Here is a 19651-nt window from a genome sequence, read left to right as displayed (position 1 = left end):
TTTCTGTCCACACATTTCTTATTCATTGAATAAGCAGTTGATATATGTGGTTAAGCATAAAAACATGAAAATCATTACTGGGACGTAAGCAAAGCAGTAGGAGGCATGAATGCATTTTAACCATTAACCACTAGATGTCAGTAATCCAAGGGAATACTATGCCTCACTGTAACTGGCTCCCAATGTGCTGAAAGCAAAATAGCACTCATATTTCAATGCTAAATTTGAAGTAAGATGTGATTTTGCTAAGTTGGCCTGGACAGAGCTGTAAGGTCAATGATAAATGAAGGGTGAGAACTGCATTTTAGCTCAATTCATTTCTAGTGCTTTCCACTACTAACACCCATTGGATACTTCATATACAACATAATGGTGAACAAAAAGCAACATTTGTAGTTACTGAAAACAGTTTACTTTTTTTTCTATATAAAACAAATCAGCTGTCAAGGTGGAACTGGATAAAGACTCGTTGTGGAAGTATCCACTTCTGAGGCCCATGACAATGTTTATTTTTACTATTAATACTGCAGAACTTTGAGCTTGTAGCAGACTTGGCTTTTCTGAAAATTACTAAAAAAAATTCAGAGGACAAGACAAAGAATGCTGCGGAACCTGTAGTAGTTTCCAGTTTCTGAGATTATTGTCTCAGCTTTTTGACCTCTTGGTTGACATCTCTGGGCTCAAAGAGAGGGAGTTGTTTCATCTTTTGTATAGTCTAGAATTTCTGAAATAACTCAGGCTGACAAAGACAGAATGAGCCAAAAAGCACTAAACAATAGATGCTATAAACTGGATCTTGTGTTTGTAAGTCTGTAGGTAATCAGAAACTCATCAGTTGGATTACCCTTTAGTACTGCTATTGTTGTCGAGGTATTTTGACCTTTGTGTACACACAGCATAACCACTGCATTGTGTAGAAGGACTGACTGTTCTTACCCGATGATGCTTCTCTTGCATGCTGTTAGGTATGCACTGAAACCCCCAAAACACATAAACACCATGCAGAGATGAAGGAATAGAGAGAGGGGAGAGATGGGTACTATTTGAGGAATTCTGTATATCATCATCTGGTACAGGTGTCCCTGTCATTGTTGTATAGGGTGATCTCATTACTGTCACTGGTGTGTGGGTTGATCTCTTATTGGTATGATATGTTGGGTTTGAACTGTAAATCACCTGCCTTCTGGGATTGAGTATGGTTTTAAATTGGAACCACAGTCCACTATCGGTCTGAACACACTGCCACATGCTTTGCTCATCCCTAGTGTCCAAGAAGTGGCTGTGGATTTTCTGAGTTGTTCAATTTTCCATTCCCATTCTGCAGCATCTTGGGTTTCCAGCAGTGCATGGACCTCAGCTGGCAGCCATGGCTTCTGGGTGGCATATATGATGTCATGAACCCATAAGATGCTCACACTGGGGCTTCAAATCAGTCCTGTAACACTGCTGTGGCTCCTTCAGGCCAAATCCTCATTTTTTCAAGTACAAGTTTAGCACTTTATAGCAGTGATCTGTGTGCTGAAACTAATGTAAACAGTTAAATGAACATCAAACAGAGATGCTGAGCTGAACGTGGAACGTTTCAATTCTATGTGGAATCAGATCAAAATTTAAAAGAGATATAGTCATATGAGCTGTCCTTGAACCATATTCTATACAAATAGGTGTGTGTGTGTGTGTGTGTGTGTGTGTGTGTGTGTGTGTGTGTGTGTGTGTGTGTGTATGTGTGTGTGCCTCTTGAGAGGGCTAACTAAAGCAAAACAAAGCGTCATTGCAGTTAGACTACGTAAAAGAAATTTTTGGGGGGTCAGTCATGCTTTCCTTTTGCATTGTTTGCTGCCATATGTTTCAACACCTATCCCACGTAGGATTAGTCAGATACTGTAGCTTTAAAAAGTGTTAAAACATCCTCTGAAATTGTGTTTGTTATTAGCAATCACCAAAAAAGTCTCCTAAAAAAATCAATTGATCAAAATATCTACAGTTGTTATACTACACCAGTTTGTTGGCTGAAACCGGATGGATGATAGGCATTGATTATTTATTAGAGTAATATATTTGATACATTTTAAACTTTGCTGTGTCTAACAAAAATTATTTTATTGGTCTATTCAATATCTTGCATACTCTCATTACTACACACCTACAAGCCATCATTAATAATCACATTAAATGCACCTCCCTTTCATTTATCACATGAACTTATCAGCTTGTGGCATTTTAAGTTAAGGACTAACAGCACCACAACTTTTTGGAAGGGATAGTGATGTCACTGAATTTGACATATTGGCCATAAGTAAGACTTTGTTGTGAAAAGTAATGCATACTTGAAATAGTAAGGATACTTTTATTGTTCAGGCTACAGTATTATTCTTATCTCCATCTAAAAATCAACACCTTTTATCCTCCTTGTCAAACTGAATGGGTGCATCCATATTTCTGTGTCTGCGTGTGAGCATTGGTTCATCATTCTGACGTGAAAATGATGCACAGCATCAGAAGAACAAGTCCTGCTAGTTAGCTGTCCGCAGGTGGAAAAAATCCAAAATTGCATCTGTTGACATCCACACAAAGGCAGCACACTGATAAATCTCCACTTCACATCTTTGGCAGAAGAGGGACAGGGGCATGCTGGGTGGCTTGCAAGTTGCACTGAACGCTGTTGATCTGCGCTAGAAGCTGTTGCTGGTGACTGGATTTGGGATTACGCTGGGGTAAGAAACAATATTCAGCCTGTGCTAACATGTCTGTATCAGGGGTTGGAATCACTGGGTAACTGGCGATATCATACTATCACAATATTGTACTCACAATAACAATGGTATCACGATACAGGCAATTCTGAGATATGTTGTAAGATAATCAGCTATGGCACAGTTCCAATTAGAATATGTCAAGGCAGGGAACAAATACACCTCATCGAATGTGCATAAGTGCAAATTAAGTTGAAAGCTCTTGATTTTTTTTTTTCTCATTCTAAACAGTATAGAATTGTCTAAAATGGATATTCTATCATTTACTGAATATAGGCCTATCTGTCATATAGTGTTACTGATAAATGGATTTCACAATGTTCTTAATGTTTAATTTCATATACATTTATTGTGAGGCCATGCACTACTTTTTGAAACTGCAATTAAATTCTGAGATAAATATAATTTAGTTTGGTTAATAAAGTTATGGTTAATAAGGTACTCAGTTACTTATTTAATATCTGATAAGATTATTAGAAGATTTGATTTACCTTTCCACATCTTGTTTAAATAAAATGTCAAAAAAAAAAAAAAAAAAAAAAAAAAAAAAAAAATCTAATATGATAACTTTAGCCTGAGAATCCCATAATGTCATCTTGCAGCCGGCACTAAGAATTATTCTCGCTATGGCATTTAAAACTTAATATGATTATTTCCCCATGAGATTAAAAGCAGATGTTATTGAATTATTGTACTTTCGACAGAGTAGGCCTGAGCTACCAGCTCATCAAAGTGCTAAGTCTAAATGCACTCATCTTCTGATATTACTTTTGAACTGCTATCCAAAATTAACATTTTAGCTTGAGGTGCCTAAGCATGATATCGAGATAGCATGAGTGTTAACATTTTTCTGTTCATGTTAAAATTAGTTTTAAATTAATGTATAATGATTGCTTAATACATGCTTTCACAGGAACCAGAGGCCAAGAGGATGGAAGCTCTCATATTCCTTCTCCTATTAGCAGGTATTTGTTGAAGTGTGTTAGAGGGAGTGAGAGAGTGAGGGGGAGATAGAGAAAGTAAGTGAGAGGGCAGGAAGGGCAAGACAGACCTCAGGCTTATTTACAGTTCAGGACTTACAAAAGTAAGTAACAGTTTAATCTTATCATTTACACTTGAGCATTGTAACATTTTCTTCTTCAGGACAAGTGGAAACAATGTCAGCTACAACACCGTCAACTGTAAATATCAGCACTAACACAGGTAACACATATGTTTCAGTTTTTAAGTCTAGCTCAAAGTTTTATCAGTTAAAGCATGTGTAAAGGACTTTTTAGAGTCACCTACACAACAGTCACTTAAACTAGAGTTTGGTTTAACAAGAACTGCATTTACACCTGGTATCAGTATGCGACCTCAGAGTCCAAAAGAAAAAGTTAGCTACAGAAGCTTTAGGAATAAAAAAAAAAAAAAAAAAAATAGACATTTTCTCTGTGTCCATTTGCTAAACATTTCCGCTTTTGAAGGTTATTGGGTATATTGTGAAACCACGGAAGCCGAGCAGAAATAAAAGTTGCACTACATTACTCCCTTCCCTCTGTCAGCTGCACTTACTTTGTGAGCTGAAAAAGCCATGACCTTTAAGTATAATTACTATATTTTCAACCTGGTATAATTGCTCCACCATTGTTATGGTTGAGCAAAGTGTTCGTTTGCAATTGCAGTGGCTAATCTATTCATGATAAAATTGCAAGCAAATATTTCATCTACAGCTGCTATTTGCTGTGGGAGCTAATCTATGCAGGATACTAGTTCAAAGTTTGCTCAGTGCAAACAAAACATTTTTAGTCAGCAACAGACAACACAACTTCATATTTCACCGCAAAACACTTTTACTACTACTACTAGATAATGCAAGTTCACCAGCAGTCAACACCATGGCACAACCTGTCAATGCAACTTTACCATCAGTGGATTTAACTTCACCACCAGGTAATGCAGATTCTCTTGAAGTGATTACAAATTAAACATCAGCTCATGCCACTTCAGCAACAGTCAATTAAACTTCACCACCAGTCAACATAACTTGTTACTCCTGATTTACCACCTCACTTTGAAGCAGTGTCTTTTGAAGGAAATTGTAATTCACCACAAAACACATATTCTCCTAGTAGATAATGCAAGTACACCAACAGTCAACACTACCTCATAACCTGTAAATGCAACTTCATCACCAGTGAATGTGATTTCATCACCAGTGAATGTGACTTCACAATCAGTGAATATAACTTCACCACCAGCGAATGCAACTTCACCACCAGTGAATATGATTTCACAACCAGTGAATGCAACTTCATCACCAGTGAATGCAACTTCATCACCAGTGAATGCGACTTCATCACCAGTAAATGTGACTTCATCCCCAGTGAATACGACTTCACAACCAGTGAATGCAACTTCATCACCAATGAATGCGACTTCATCACCAGTAAATGTGACTTCAACACCAGTAAATATGACTTCATCCCCGGTGAATGCGACTTCACCACCAGTGAATATGACTTCACAACCAGTGAATGCAACTTCATCACCAGTGAATGCGACTTCGTCACCAGTAAATGTGACTTCATCCCCAGTGAACACGACTTTACAACCGGTGAATGCAACTTCATCACCAGTGAATGCGACTTCATCACCAGTAAATGTGACTTCAACACCAGTAAATATGACTTCATCCCCGGTGAATGTGACTTCACAACCAGTGAATGCAACTTCATCACCAGTGAATGCGACTTCATCACCAGTAAATGTGACTTCATCCTCAGTGAATACGACTTCACAACCAGTGAATGCAACTTCATCACCAGTGAATGCAACTTCATCACCAGTAAATATGACTTCACCACCGGTGAATGCGACTTCATCACCAGTGAATGCGACTTCATCACCAGTGAATGCAACTTCATCACAAGTAAATGCGACTTCATCCCCAGTGAATGTGACTTCATCCCCAGTGAATATGACTTCACAACCATTGAATGCAACTTCATCAGCAGTGAATGCAACTTCATCACCAGTGAATGCAACTTCATCACCAGTAAATATGACTTCATCCCCAGCGAATGCGACTTCACCACCGGTGAATGCGACTTCATCACCAGTAAATGTGACTTTATCACCAGTAAATGTGACTTTATCCCCGGTGAATGCGACTTCACAACCAGTGAATGCAACTTCATCAGCAGTGAATGCAACTTCATCACCAGTAAATATGACTTCATCTCCGGTGAATGTGACTTTATCCCCGGTGAATGCGACTTCACAACCAGTGAATTCAACTTCATCACCAGTGAATGCAACTTCATCACCAGTAAATATGACTTCATCTCCGGTGAATGAGACTTCACCACCGGTGAATGGGACTTCACTACCGGTGAATGCGACTTCATCACCGTTGAATGCGACTTCACAACCAGTGAATGTGACGTCATCACCAGTAAATGCAACTTCACCATCAGCAAATCCGACTTCATCACCAGTGAACGTGACGTCATCACCAGGTAATACAGATTCTGCATTGCAGAAGTCTATACAGTTTCAACACCAGCTCATGTAACTTCAGCAACAGTCAATTTAACTTCATCACCAGTCAAAATAACTTAAGCACATGATACTCCTGATTTACCACCAGTTAATGAGACCTGATTCTTATTCCACAAACAATTCAGTGTCTTTTGAAGACAATGTTAATTTACTACAAAACCTCACAACCTGTTAATGAAACTTCACCACCACATAATGCAGACTCTGAACTCAATACTTCGCCACCAGCTGATGCAACTTCAACAATAGTCAGTTTCACCATGACTTCACCATGAGCCAACACAAATTCAGAATTATTATTATTAAAAAGTATTTCTGATTCTGATTCGGCAAGTTAACTGTACAAATGTATCAGGGGCCATTTGGCACAAAATGCAAACTTTTGTCTTGTGGTATTTTAAACACACACTACTGAACCTCCCATATTTTCTACCGAACAACTCTCACATCTACTTTTGAAGTTGATATTCTACCCTCTGAAATCCACTCTGAAATACTGAAATACAGAAAGTAAACTTGCCTCCAGCAGGTAATGCAACCTCTCCACCAGAGGATGGAACCTCATCACCTCCAATACCCACAACAGCCCCTGGTGGTCTGGCAACGAGCACAACAGATGCTGTTGTCCCTGAAACGGAGCCAAGTATCAAGTTGGAATTTGCAATGCAGCAGACCTTTTCAGCAGAACTCACAAACAAATCCTCACCAGAGTTCCACAATTTGTCAGCAATAGTAACCTCAGAGGTATGTCCATTCATATTTCTGCCCCTCGGCTCAAATAGGATGCTGAAGTGGAAGAAAACAAATTGCAGATTTATATATTAATCATTTTTTTAAATATGACATCAACATTCTGCTTATCCTTATCCGTTTTTTCTGAATAAGATTGTCAAAGTATATGAAACTTTGATCCCTATAAGAATTGGTTGTATGCATAGTAGAAAATAAAATATGCACAGTTAAGAGAAATAGGTCACAGGCAAAAGTACCAACAACCATGATTATCTACAATAATACAGGGAATACAGCATCTTCATCATAGATTTACAGATGCCAACAGATATACAGGTTTGTGAATGTGGTGGCTATTTTACTTAGATGGTGAAACATGCAGAACAGTGTCCACATGTTTTTTTTATTTCATTTTTACAGCTCAACAGTGTCTACAAATCAAAATATGGAGCTGGTTTCAATCGATCTGTGGTAAACAAATTCAGGTATTTATTGATCTGAGATATTTGAGAAATGAAATGATTCATGTTTTATTGATCTCTATGCATGTTGCAGTCTAAGGCTGTTTTTTTTGGGACACAATGGCTTTTATTACTGACTGCTTTCAAGTGAACTGCAGGCAGCACCTTCAGGTTTAAATTCATCTAGTTGTGTGATTTTTCTTTAGAAGAACCAAGTTTTTGGCCCAGTATTCATGTTTATGTTACATGAAAACAAGTCATGTTACAATGCCTCATGCCATTATCAATGGCATTAAGTCATTATCATTTGCTGACTGTTCCTTATGTTATTCATGGTATACTATGCTGGAAACTGCAGATCTTTTACCAAATGTAGATTTTGCTATGAGAACATTTGTGCATTTGCTTAATATTGTCTAATACATTTGTCATTGTCACGTTTATTTATTTTTTATTATTTTCATCATTGTTTTTCTCACAGCCGGGGTTCAGTTGTGGTAGATGCTGAACTGATATTTAGCAATACCAGCTCAGTGCCAGACACTAGAGCTGTGGCTAATACCTTAACTGAGGCTGTGAACAGCTCCAACCTCTCCCTTCCTGTGAATGTATCAACCATTGATGCAACAAGTAAGTTATTTTCTTTGGCTTGTTTCAATATTTTCAGATACAGAAAGCTGAATTCAACACTCCTCCCAGTGCTCCTACATCAGATTATATTTTCTTTTTCAGGGGTTACTGCAGCAACCACCCCACCCACAACTGTTCCCACTACTGCTCTCACTGCTGCTGAAACTTCACCACCCGGTAATGTAAAATCAACATAACTTCACTTTTAGTCAGTACAGTCAACATAACTTTACCATCTGGCAATGCATATTTTCCACCAATTAGTAAAATCTCACTTTGGATAATTCTTATTCAGCAGATAGTTCAGTTTGTTTTGAAAAATGCTAATTCACCACAAAAAAACACATTTCCACCTACTAATGTAGTTAATGCAAGTACACCAACAGTCAACACAACCTCACAGCCTGTCAATGCAACTTCACCACCAGTGAATGCAACTTCATCAACAGGTAATGGAACATCAACAATCAACACAACTTCACTTTTAGAGCAAATGCATCACCAACCAACACTTTGTTTTGAAAAATGTTAACTCACCACTAATGCTATTTCCATCCTACTAACACACCAGTAGTCAACACAACCTCACAGCCTGTCAGTGCAGCTTCACCACCAGGTAATGAAGATTCAACAACCGTCAACACTAATTCACTTTTTTTTTTTTTTTTTTTTTTTTTTTTTACCACTAGTAAACATAGCTTTGTTTGGAATAGAATGCTCACTCACCACAAAACACATTTCCTCCTACCAGCTAATGCAAGCACACCAACAGTCAACACTACCTCACAGCCTGTCAATGCAACTTCACCACCAGGTAACACAGATTCTCTTGAAGTCAATAAAGCTTCCCCAACTAATGCAACTTCAGCAGCCGTCAGTTTCTCCACTAGTCAAGACAAAAACACTACTCGGCAATTCAGCTGTAAATACTCACTTCCCCCCATGTGAAGAATTCCAACATTTCCCGTCCTGTGAATGCATCAGCCATTATCGCAATAAGAGTTTTTTTTTTTCTTGCAATATTGATAGAGGGAGCTGAGTTTATTACTTTTCCGAGTGCCTTTCCAATTGCTTACCTAGTTTATACGTTGTTTTCACAGGAGTTGCTTCAACAACTGCTGCACCCACATCTGCTCTCACCACTACCAGTGCTACAGCTGCTTCCAGTGTTACAGCATCTTCCAACGTTACGACTGCTTCCACTGCTGCTACAGTATCTTCAACCATAGAAACCACCACTGCATCAACAAATCCTCCTTCCTCTAGTGAGGGGACCCTGGGTCTTCAGTATAGTCTGGATGAAACATTCACATCAGATCTCTCCAACTCATCTTCAGCGACATATAAGGCCAAGGCTGCATCAGTGGTCTTTGAGGTAAGATTTCCATATTCTATTTTATGCTTTGTGCAATAAACACACTTTTGAAACTTCACTTTTGAAACTTAAGAGATCATTTGCTTACTAACTTAATCAGAACCAGAATCAGAATAAGAAGTACTTTACTGTTCGCGAGGGGAAATTAGATAAACACTTCATGTGCACTGACAGATAGAAAAGCACCTTATACATTAAATTACAAAAGCCACTGAAACCTTCAAATGTGTAGCAAATTTTGCTAATACACGCTATGATGACTGATTGATTGATTGAAATAAAAAAAAATCCGTTTGATATGTATATTGAAAACTAAACTTCGGCATTCAGCTTAGTCTATTGTACTGGTCCTTTTAACAGTTCAGCCAGCATTATTTGTATCTGACAACCAAAATGTCTTTCAGACTAACAAGGTTTTTCAGGAGAGCTTTCCATCAACTTTCCTTCGCTCCATTGTCAACAGCTTCAAGTAAGACTGAATTTCCATTACTAGTTAATTTTTGCTTTTGGTTGTGGATTGTCGTTTCTGAGTTCTGTTTTCTCTTTCTGTCATTATAGCAATGGATCCGTGGTCGTTGATATGACCCTTGTGTTTCAAAATAAGAACTCGGTTCCAGCACCAAACAGTGCAGCATCAGCTCTTGAAAATGCAATTAACAGCAACTCTTCCTCCTTGAACATTATACCAGGCAGCATAAGTGCACGTAAGTTCTTTGAGACATTAAAATAAAAATGTATTCATGTTTTTATATTTGATATTACAGTGTCCTCTCATGTTATAGAGTATAAAGATTTTTATGGAGAGAAGGCATTTGTTTCTTTCTAAAAGGAAGTTGAGAGACTCACTTGTTGGTTGTCTTATTGTTGAGGCTACTTTATTACAAGTCGGAAATTGTTTGGAATCCAGTGAATTCCTTTTTCTAAAACCCTTGCTTTTCTGATATTTCAGAGACAGCAACATCAGGCACCTCTCCTCAGCCTACACTCTTCTCATTGGTCGTTTTGCCACTTACACTACTGGCTGTGGCACAGATGCTGTCTGGCTTATAGCTGGCACCAAAGTTGGCACCGATTGGACGAACATGATGGATGATTTAACATGATGGAGTGCTAAGTGTGGAAGAGAGCTGACAGGCTACATCCCTGAAGAAAATATAATAATGACAGTTTTACAACTCTAACACACACACACACACACATTGAAACAAACAGGATTTTCCACACTTGATGTCACTATCACTTGATGTCAGTATCACTTGGTCTTTAGTGTCATGTTAGTTAATGAGAAATTTAATTAAAAAGGGTAAATTAAGTTTGATGTTGCAGTCTCACAATTATAACCTTTTTTTTGGCGGGGCTGGGGTGGGGAGTCCGTTAAAAACAGTCAAAACTCACTGTGATCTCAGACAGCACTATGGACATTGAATTAATATTGTTATCGAGTGAACATGAACAGTTTTGTCTCAATGCTATGAATTGGGGAAAGAAGCCTCTCAATAATGTTTTAAAGTCTGATTCATTATTAACTGATCAGCTCCAAGATTTCTAGTGCTGGAGAAGACTTTTGTGCACTGACAAACCAAACCTTGATCCATGATCCATGTCTTCCTATACAATCAACTTGGAATTATTTTGTAAATATGTTAGTATGATACAATGTTATATCATATATGTGTATTGCTCCTTAGTGTTTGAATAACCACTAAAAATCTCTGAATGTACATGTGTTCTGAAATTTTGTCTGATGTAAACAAAATTAAATAAATGTTTGCAAATACAAGCATCTTATTCAGAAGAACAGTCGCTGAATGATACTTTGGGCTATTTGATGATAAAGAAAGTGGACATACATTAGACTGTGTGTTTTCTATCTGCTGGAATGCATTTAAATTGGAAAAATTCATGTTTGTTTGTTTTGTTCCAAAACAGCACAGTAAAATGTTTTCATATCTCTCATGGACATGTAGAGTATTACACTGGATTCCTGACCTAATCACTGAAAATGTATGCTGCTGAGAAATCACTAAATGTTTAGGGAACACAGCTTGAGATTTATTGAAAGAATTGTTGGATGTCTGAGTGGAGAGACTGTTGGAGTAATTTCTTAAAATTACTATAAAACACCTTCATTCGTTGTGTGGGCACAGAAATGTGAAATCACTTCATATTTATAGTGCACATGATTTGATACCTATACCAAAGCAAAATCTGCTGATATATGGACTAACTACTGGAAGATAGGCTGTTATAGTAATTATGTGATTAAATGTTATATTTATACACATAGAGCAGCTGGTCAGGTTTCAGTTTATTCAAAATGGTAAAATGTTTTAATATTGACCTTGTAAGTTGCATGTTTCAATCATTAAAATTCAAGATCTGGACTGAAAATCACAAGGTTAAAAATAATATTTTGGTAACACTTTATAATAACTATCCTTTATAAACAGTTAATAGATCATTCACAAATTATCTGTTAAGAAATTAATAATCACTTATTAACAGTTAGTTAACTATTTACTAACTCTTTGGTAATTATTAAGAAACTCTCTTATTATTAGTTAACAGATCATGAACAAGTTATTAATAAATGACTTGTTAACTATTTGTTAATAATTAGAAACTTACTAAGAGTAAAAACTGTGAATGCCTTAAACATAGTCAATAGATCCAGAACAAGCTATTGGTAAACAACTTGTTAACTATTTGTTAATAATTGATAAACAACTTATTAAGAGTAAACATACTATGCAGCGTACGTCTTATAACTAGATAATAGATTATGAACAAGCTATTAGTAAATGACTTGTTAACTATGTGTTAATAATTGGTAACAACTCAATAAAAGTGAACCAGATATGCTGCCACCTGCCTTATACCTAGTTAATAGGTCATGAACAAGCTGTTAGTTAACTACTCAAAAGCATGTTTAACTGAGTAACAAATTATTATTTTAAGATTAGTAAATACATTTGTTAATACCATGTTTGAGTTATAGATGTTATTGGGACGTTATTCTAAAGTTGCAACTATTCCTCATTTATTAACATTTATGAAGGTTATTTTGTGTTAATGAATTGTTAATTAATTATCAACAACTACTTTATAAATTATCAGTTAATGTATTTGTTAATACCATGTTTATGAGTTACAGGCATTATTTGGACGTTATTCTAAAGTTGCAACTATTCCTCATTTACCAACATGTACTAACATGTACTAACAATGTGTTGACCTTGTTACACCCATTTACTGTTATAGATGCTGTATTTTACCAAAGAAGCACCACAGATGAAATTGTGAGCACTGTGTTTAATATTTATAAACATTAAAACAAGAATCAAGGAGAAACCACAGGGCATGACGATAAGCCCGCCACTCATCGCTGATTATCACAGATCCCACCCTGACATGGTGAGCTATGAGTGGGATGAGCTCTCTCCTGGTTCTCCTCTCCACCAAGCACAGTACAGGCTTTCTCCTACTATGGCTCACACCCAGCATCCCAAACACCCACTTCCTCCTCTTCCAGCCACCAGCCATTCGTCCACGTCCATACTGTTGATAGATACAACATATTTAATTTATTTCTATGATTTATTAATTTGTAGAGGGCAGATTAAAAAATGCATGAACTGTCACATGAATCTCATAATCCATAATTTTCTAGACAAACTATGTGGAGTTATACTTTGAACAATTAAAATGAATGGTCATTTAAACTGTAATTTGCATTGAGATCTGGCCAACAGTGCTTACCTTTCTTTTATGTCTAAAGTGGCTCTCATCAATAGCCACAAACTGCCTCCGTCCCCCGATGCACTGGCCTCTTCTTAGCATGTATTCATCCATTGCATTAATACAAACATCTCGCAGCTTTTGAGCCATCTTGGATAAGGTTGCTGAGCTACCAGAAATGTCGTCCGCAATCATGTCCACTTGGCGTAGACGCAGGCCTTGTGCAAATCTGACAGAACAAGGAAATTACTTATTAGCACAGTTTCAGTTTTGGTTTGGGGGTGTTACTAGTATACTATAGATCTACTGATTGAAAATACTTTAGGAGAGTTTATAAAGACCTCTACCAATGAATTGGAGTCTAATAAAACTGTAGGCTATTTGTAAAATTCAATTATCTTACTTGCCAGAGCCTATAGAAAGGAGAGCCAATAGCTGCCATTGATTGCAGTATGTCAGAAAGCAGCATGTTTTGATGTAGTTATCATATAAAATTTATTTTTGATTGGTTGGCTGTGTTTGTGTGTGTGTGTGTGTGTGGGTGGGTGGGTGGGGGTGGGGGGGCAGTTTTAAGGCACATCTATAATAATAATCATCATCATTATTATTATAATGATAATTATTATTATCACTCAAGTCAGGAAATGCTCCTTAAACTATTATCTAAAGCTTTTGTACACCTACATAGTCTGCACAAATTGTTGGACACAGCTATACACAGTTATGTGTGTATTTTTCTTGATAGATTAACCCTATCCAGAATAAGCTGAATTCATTTAAAATCTAAGCGTTTAGGCCCAATGTCAACTTACCTGTACACAAAGCGCATCCAGTTGAAGAGGGAGACTTTTGACTTGCTGAAGATGGACTTGTGTCTAACTGACCTCTTCAGTTTTCTCCCTCTGTGGCTGCGATGCTGGCAAACCCTGAAAATAAATAAATAAATAAATAAAATAAAAATAAGATTGACAGGGACAAGTTGCTCATAGAGGTAGAAAGTTAGCTAGGCCTACCAAGTAATGCTATATTTATAAACAAGATATTAATTATCAGAAACACATGGGTGCTCTTGCTAATTCAATTTACTGTATTTTCATTTTGAGCCAAAATGGGGAGAGTTTTATTGTGGTTTCATTTGAATTCTGAGCCAAAGTATGTTCTCATTACAAACAATAGAAATGAACTTACCATGCATAGTTGTCAATACAAGCCGATTCCTTCATTTCCATCTTGAGCTTGCATTCTTTGCATTTCATTTTTCTTTTTAGAAGCTTTTTCTTTTGAAGCCACTTGATCATTTCTTTGTGTCTTCTTTTAGATGTAGTACTGCATTCAACAAGCCCTCTTAGCTCACTGGCTAAACCAGGCATTTTTATAGGATCTGTGACTGGATGCCGACAGGTTTGATTAACCTTTTCTCCTCTACTTTATGTTATTTATTCTAAATATCCCGCCAAGTAATGGGATTTCATGGAGCAGTTGTGATTGGACGATCAAGAAAAGAGGGCGGGCTTTATAGGTCACCTGCTCAGCGTCGCGCACCAAGTTCAAGGCGCTTGTTTCCGTTCGCCTACTCACTCACCCGCCTGAATACGCGGTCAGGAAAAGTGTTGCTCCAATGGCCGCGACAGGGACAAAGAGGAAGAAAACTGCAGCAACAAATGTTAGGATGGCGAACACTGCAGCTGCAGCAATGGATGACAATCATGACGGTAGGTATGGTATGATTTTAGTGAGACATGCAGATATTTTCACTTGGGCAGGCATACTCGTGTTAGTTTACAAGCTAACGTTAGCTAGCTGGAAATATTAGCCTAACATGCTGTGCACATATCGCGTCTTTTGCGCGAGCACACTCTTTGTAAGGTAGGCAGAGGCGCACCCTTCAAAGCCGTGCGCCTAAGCCAAGCTTTTTGTTTTTTGTTTATTTTCCCTTTCTTTTTTTCCCCCTGCTAGCCTACTAGCGTTAATTTTAGCAGCTAGCATTACCCTTGTAACTGCAATTCAAAGGCTTATGTGTGTGCACGTGCATGCGTGCTCGCTTAGATATATATGTCTGTTACATGTACTATTAATGAGCTGGGCAATTGTAGAAATCAAGAGACTTAGGCAAATATATTTTCTCAAGTCAGTCAACTTCACATAATAGGCCACTCTTCATGGTAGTGGTGGAAAACAGCCAAAATAGTGTTGTCAATTCTGCGGGTCAATGCTTTTATCACAGAACTATGGCTTTTACTTAATACTATGGGGTCTACAATCACTGCACCTCCTTTTAATCCACCAACTGGAATTGGGAAGTGGAATTCCGTTCCACTGGGTAATGGGTTCTCCTGTTGCTGGTACCAACTGCTTCAGAACACATTTGCGTCTATGTTGTGCGCACTTACACTCTTAAAATAACAGTGATACAGTGAGCCATTTATTTGCCGCCTGAGACCAGGCTTTTGCTGGTCAAAGGTGTAAATGCTCTTAGCTAGAGTGGGCAATGCACAAGACAGTAATGCGGCAGGAATGCAAAGACAATTGCTAAGCTTAATTACTTTTAGTTTCTTCAGTTCCGATTCTGACATTTTTCACATGAATGAATAAAATATACCGTTTCAGTTTAATTGCTATAATGTACAAAAAAATAAAATGATACATACAGTAAACAACTAAATTTTTACTTGTAGAAAAAATGTGTAGATAATATGCAGTCCTGATTATTCTTTGTATATTTCCTAAGCTATTTAGCTTTTATGATTGGAACTTTTTTTGTTTGTTCCAAGAAATTGGTCTAAGTAAGTAACACATACCTGTGTGAAAAGATATTTGCACACCTGACAGTGTTGCATGGGTTTTCACTTAGTTTTATGATTGTCACTTAACTATTTATATTGTGTTTTTGATACAGATGCTGGAGGGACAATTGACTCGTCCTCTGATGATGCATCATGCTCCTCCGACTCCTCTTTGTCCTCTTCATTTTCTGAGTCATCGTCATCAAGCTCTTCATCCTCATCAACCGATTCAGACAATGAAAGAAAATCCAAGAAAAGAAGCGAGAAGAAAAAGAGGGGCCACCACCATAAGAAAGACAAGAGGGACTACCACCACAAGAAGAACAAGAAGGAAAAGAAGAAGATGAAAGGGAAGAGAAAGTGCCAATATAGCAGACAGAGAGGTAAATGTAACGAGAGGAGGGCAGTTAGGCTGTTGCCTTTCATCGAAATTCACTGTTTTGACCCCAATATAGGTTCTTGTTTGATACGTGTACATCCGCTGAGATTATTTGTTTATTTATCTTGGGAGTCTTGTGCATGTGTTTGTTTAATACAAAATACAAGCCAGCAGCTAACACTAGCAGCTAGTGGAGATCCGGACTATTAACACTGAAGCACTCTAAAAACGTATGTTCAAACTCTCAAACGCTTCGTATGGTATAATCAGAGTTTCTTTTGTGCTAGCTGAGCTAATAAATCATCAATAGTCCCAATGTAGCACTGTTCACAATCCAGAGATAGTCCTGGGTAGTAAGGGGATTGGGGGGCATATCTGGATCCGCCCTTTTTGCTCTGTGCCTACCCCACCCACACAGTCCTCTCACCTTTTTCACCCAGTTTGCATGTCTTGTGTGTGTGTGTGTGTGTGTGTGTGTGCGCCTGTGTCTGTATACTGCTTGTATATTTGTTTTATTGAATCAGATTTCTTCGTTTCAGCACGTCATCCCAAAGAGGCCATCAAGAGGTACCAGAAAGTCCTTAAGGCATACAAGAAGGGAAGAAAGCTGAGTGCAGCATACAGAATGGTCGGTGTCGACCCAGACACCGTCGTTGCCAGTGCCCCAATGTGTGAGCTGTATGTGGTACAGAGAGCTGCTGGGTGCTTACACACCACAGCAACAACTGCAAGACTTTGCAAAACAATGTTTGGAAGTTTTGATCAATGATCCAGACCTTTTGAGGGATGTTGAAAATCAGAAGAAAAAAGGGAAACTGATTCCTCTGTGTAAGAGAGCTTAGGGGTAACTTCCCCAGGGCCAGGTTGGTCATTTAGAGATGGGATGGTGCCCGAGAGCAGTGGTTCTCAACTTTTGTTTTGTTGTTTGTGACTTTAGTTTGACTGTTAGAAGTTAATGAGTTTAAATATATCCACGAATGATGTCATCAGGGGACACAGAATCCTTGTGTGTGATATCACTGGAGCACATATTCAACTCATTAAAGGTGCTCTAAATGGTTTTAAATATTTGTTTCTTTTTCTTTTTTTATGCAAGTTAAATAGGTCTCCATTTTGGCAGCCATCACTGATTATAGAGTGGTTTGTCGGTAACATGGGCCCTCTGCGCTGCAGTCAACAGATTAGGCATTTTCTACTATCCTGTTCCCTCTCCTGTCTAAATAGGGGAGAGAATTGTTCTTTCTGTTGACTGCAAAGCAGAGGGACTGGGAGATCGACATTACTGACCAACCACTCAGTATCAATGATGGCCCTCAGAATGTAGAGTTATTTAAAACTTTAATGATTTAGAGCCTTGGAATAAGTAAAGACAACATGTCCAAACCTTAAGTTCTTAAGCTGTTGCTTTGTTTTTACAGTATCATGTCCTCTTGATTGGAGAGAATAGCAAGTTGCTTGGTTTGAGACATTTTTGTTCACCATTTATAGAGCACAATATTATATTTATTTATTTATTTGGGGTTACCATCCCCAGACTAAAATGTTGAGGATTTCAGGACCAGTGTTGAGGATGAGCAAATGTTGAACATTTCAGAACCAGTGGTTTCTCCTTGATTCTTGTTTTAATGTTTATAAATATTAAACACAGTGCTCACAATTTCATCTGTGGTGCTTCTTTGGTAAAATACAGCATCTATAACAGTAAATGGGTGTAACAAGGTCAACACATTGTTAGTACATGTTAGTACATGTTGGTAAATGAGGAATAGTTGCAACTTTAGAATAACGTCCAAATAATGCCTGTAACTCATAAACATGGTATTAACAAATACATTAACTGATAATTTATAAAGTAGTTGTTGATAATTAATTAACAATTCATTAACACAAAATAACCTTCATAAATGTTAATAAATGAGGAATAGTTGCAACTTTAGAATAACGTCCCAATAACATCTATAACTCAAACATGGTATTAACAAATGTATTTACTGATCTTAAAATAATAATTTGTTACTCAGTTAAACATGCTTTTGAGTAGTTAACTAACAGCTTGTTCATGACCTATTAACTAGGTATAAGGCAGGTGGCAGCATATCTGGTTCACTTTTATTGAGTTGTTACCAATTATTAACACATAGTTAACAAGTCATTTACTAATAGCTTGTTCATAATCTATTATCTAGTTATAAGACGTACGCTGCATAGTATGTTTACTCTTAATAAGTTGTTTATCAATTATTAACAAATGGTTAACAAGTTGTTTACCAATAGCTTGTTCTGGATCTATTGACTATTTTTAAGGCATTCACAGTTTTTACTCTTAGAAAGTTTCTAATTATTAACAAATAGTTAACAAGTCATTTATTAATAACTTGTTCATGATCTGTTAACTAATAATTATAGAGTTTCTTAATAATTACCAAAGAGTTAGTAAATAGTTAACTAACTGTTAATAAGTGATTATTAATTTCTTAACAGATAATTTGTGAATGATCTATTAACTGTTTATAAAGGATAGTTATTATAAAGTGTTACCAAATATTTTTTATGGCTTGTTTTGTTGTGTGTGCATTAGAAACTAGCGGTAGCCAAGCACACACACTTTCTCCTTAGCCACCACTTCAACATCGGTCACACACTGTCTAATACTCCCCGTCAAAAAATAAAGACAAAAAACTTGTCAAGTTTCTTCTTATGTCTGTAATGTATTTTTTTTTTTTTCACTCAAACCAAATAAAGGTGAGATTTTAAATACATGGTCACTCTTCTATCTACACTCTTTCCAAAATCAAAAGGCACATGTACCTGGGTCATTTGCAGCAGTCTCATCTGTCTATAAGTCACGTTGGTTGTATCCTCTTTTTCTCACCCAGTGCCACTAATTAACATTTCCCATTATCGAGGGCTGAGGGCGTTGCTGAGGGCACAGACTGATGAGGAATTTTCACTCATTTGTTTTGTTGGCATTTTCTCACAGAGACGATGGAATGACAATGACATTTCCATGCATGTCAATACCCATAAAGACCAGTTCATTAATTCTTCTGCAGGTGACTGTAGGAGTTACGGGGGCAAAGCATGAGGCTCTTGCACTTGTGTGCCAAAATTGTTTGGACTTTTAAAGAAGAAATTGTGGCAGTGTGTGAAGGCATCGTTTCATAAACCCAATCATTTTTGTCTCCTACTTGCGTACACATAACCTTTTAGTGTAGAATATATACCTCCTGTGCAAGAGCTCACTCTCTATTGAACAT

The 19651-nt window shown here is 37.4% G+C and overlaps 1 protein-coding gene across 1 annotated transcript; it reads left to right on the top strand.

Annotated features, from left to right (window-relative positions):
- The first annotated feature begins 14825 nt into the window (after positions 1-14825).
- On the top strand, positions 14826-17439 carry LOC115365630 (ADP-ribosylation factor-like protein 6-interacting protein 4). The gene is made up of 3 exons (XM_030060729.1): positions 14826-14944; positions 16129-16398; positions 16934-17439. The coding sequence occupies exons 1-3, from the start codon at positions 14851-14853 to the stop codon at positions 17161-17163; spliced, it is 594 nt and encodes a 197-aa protein (XP_029916589.1). The 5' UTR covers positions 14826-14850; the 3' UTR covers positions 17164-17439.
- The last annotated feature ends 2212 nt before the right edge of the window (positions 17440-19651 follow it).

This window comes from Myripristis murdjan, chromosome 1 (assembly GCF_902150065.1).
Source record: "Myripristis murdjan chromosome 1, fMyrMur1.1, whole genome shotgun sequence".
Taxonomy (NCBI): Eukaryota; Metazoa; Chordata; class Actinopteri; order Holocentriformes; family Holocentridae; genus Myripristis; species Myripristis murdjan.
This window is presented reverse-complemented; position numbering and strand designations above follow the sequence as displayed.

What these genes read in the sequence shown, in the direction of transcription:
- LOC115365630 (XM_030060729.1), top strand. Translation starts at nt 14,851, where the DNA reads ATGGCCGCGACAGGGACAAAGAGGAAGAAAACTGCAGCAACAAATGTT. An exon ending in AATGGATGACAATCATGACG is followed by an intron (nt 14,945 to 16,128) that starts GTAGGTATGGTA and finishes TTTTTGATACAG; the next exon opens with ATGCTGGAGGGACAATTGAC. An exon ending in CCAATATAGCAGACAGAGAG is followed by an intron (nt 16,399 to 16,933) that starts GTAAATGTAACG and finishes TCTTCGTTTCAG; the next exon opens with CACGTCATCCCAAAGAGGCC.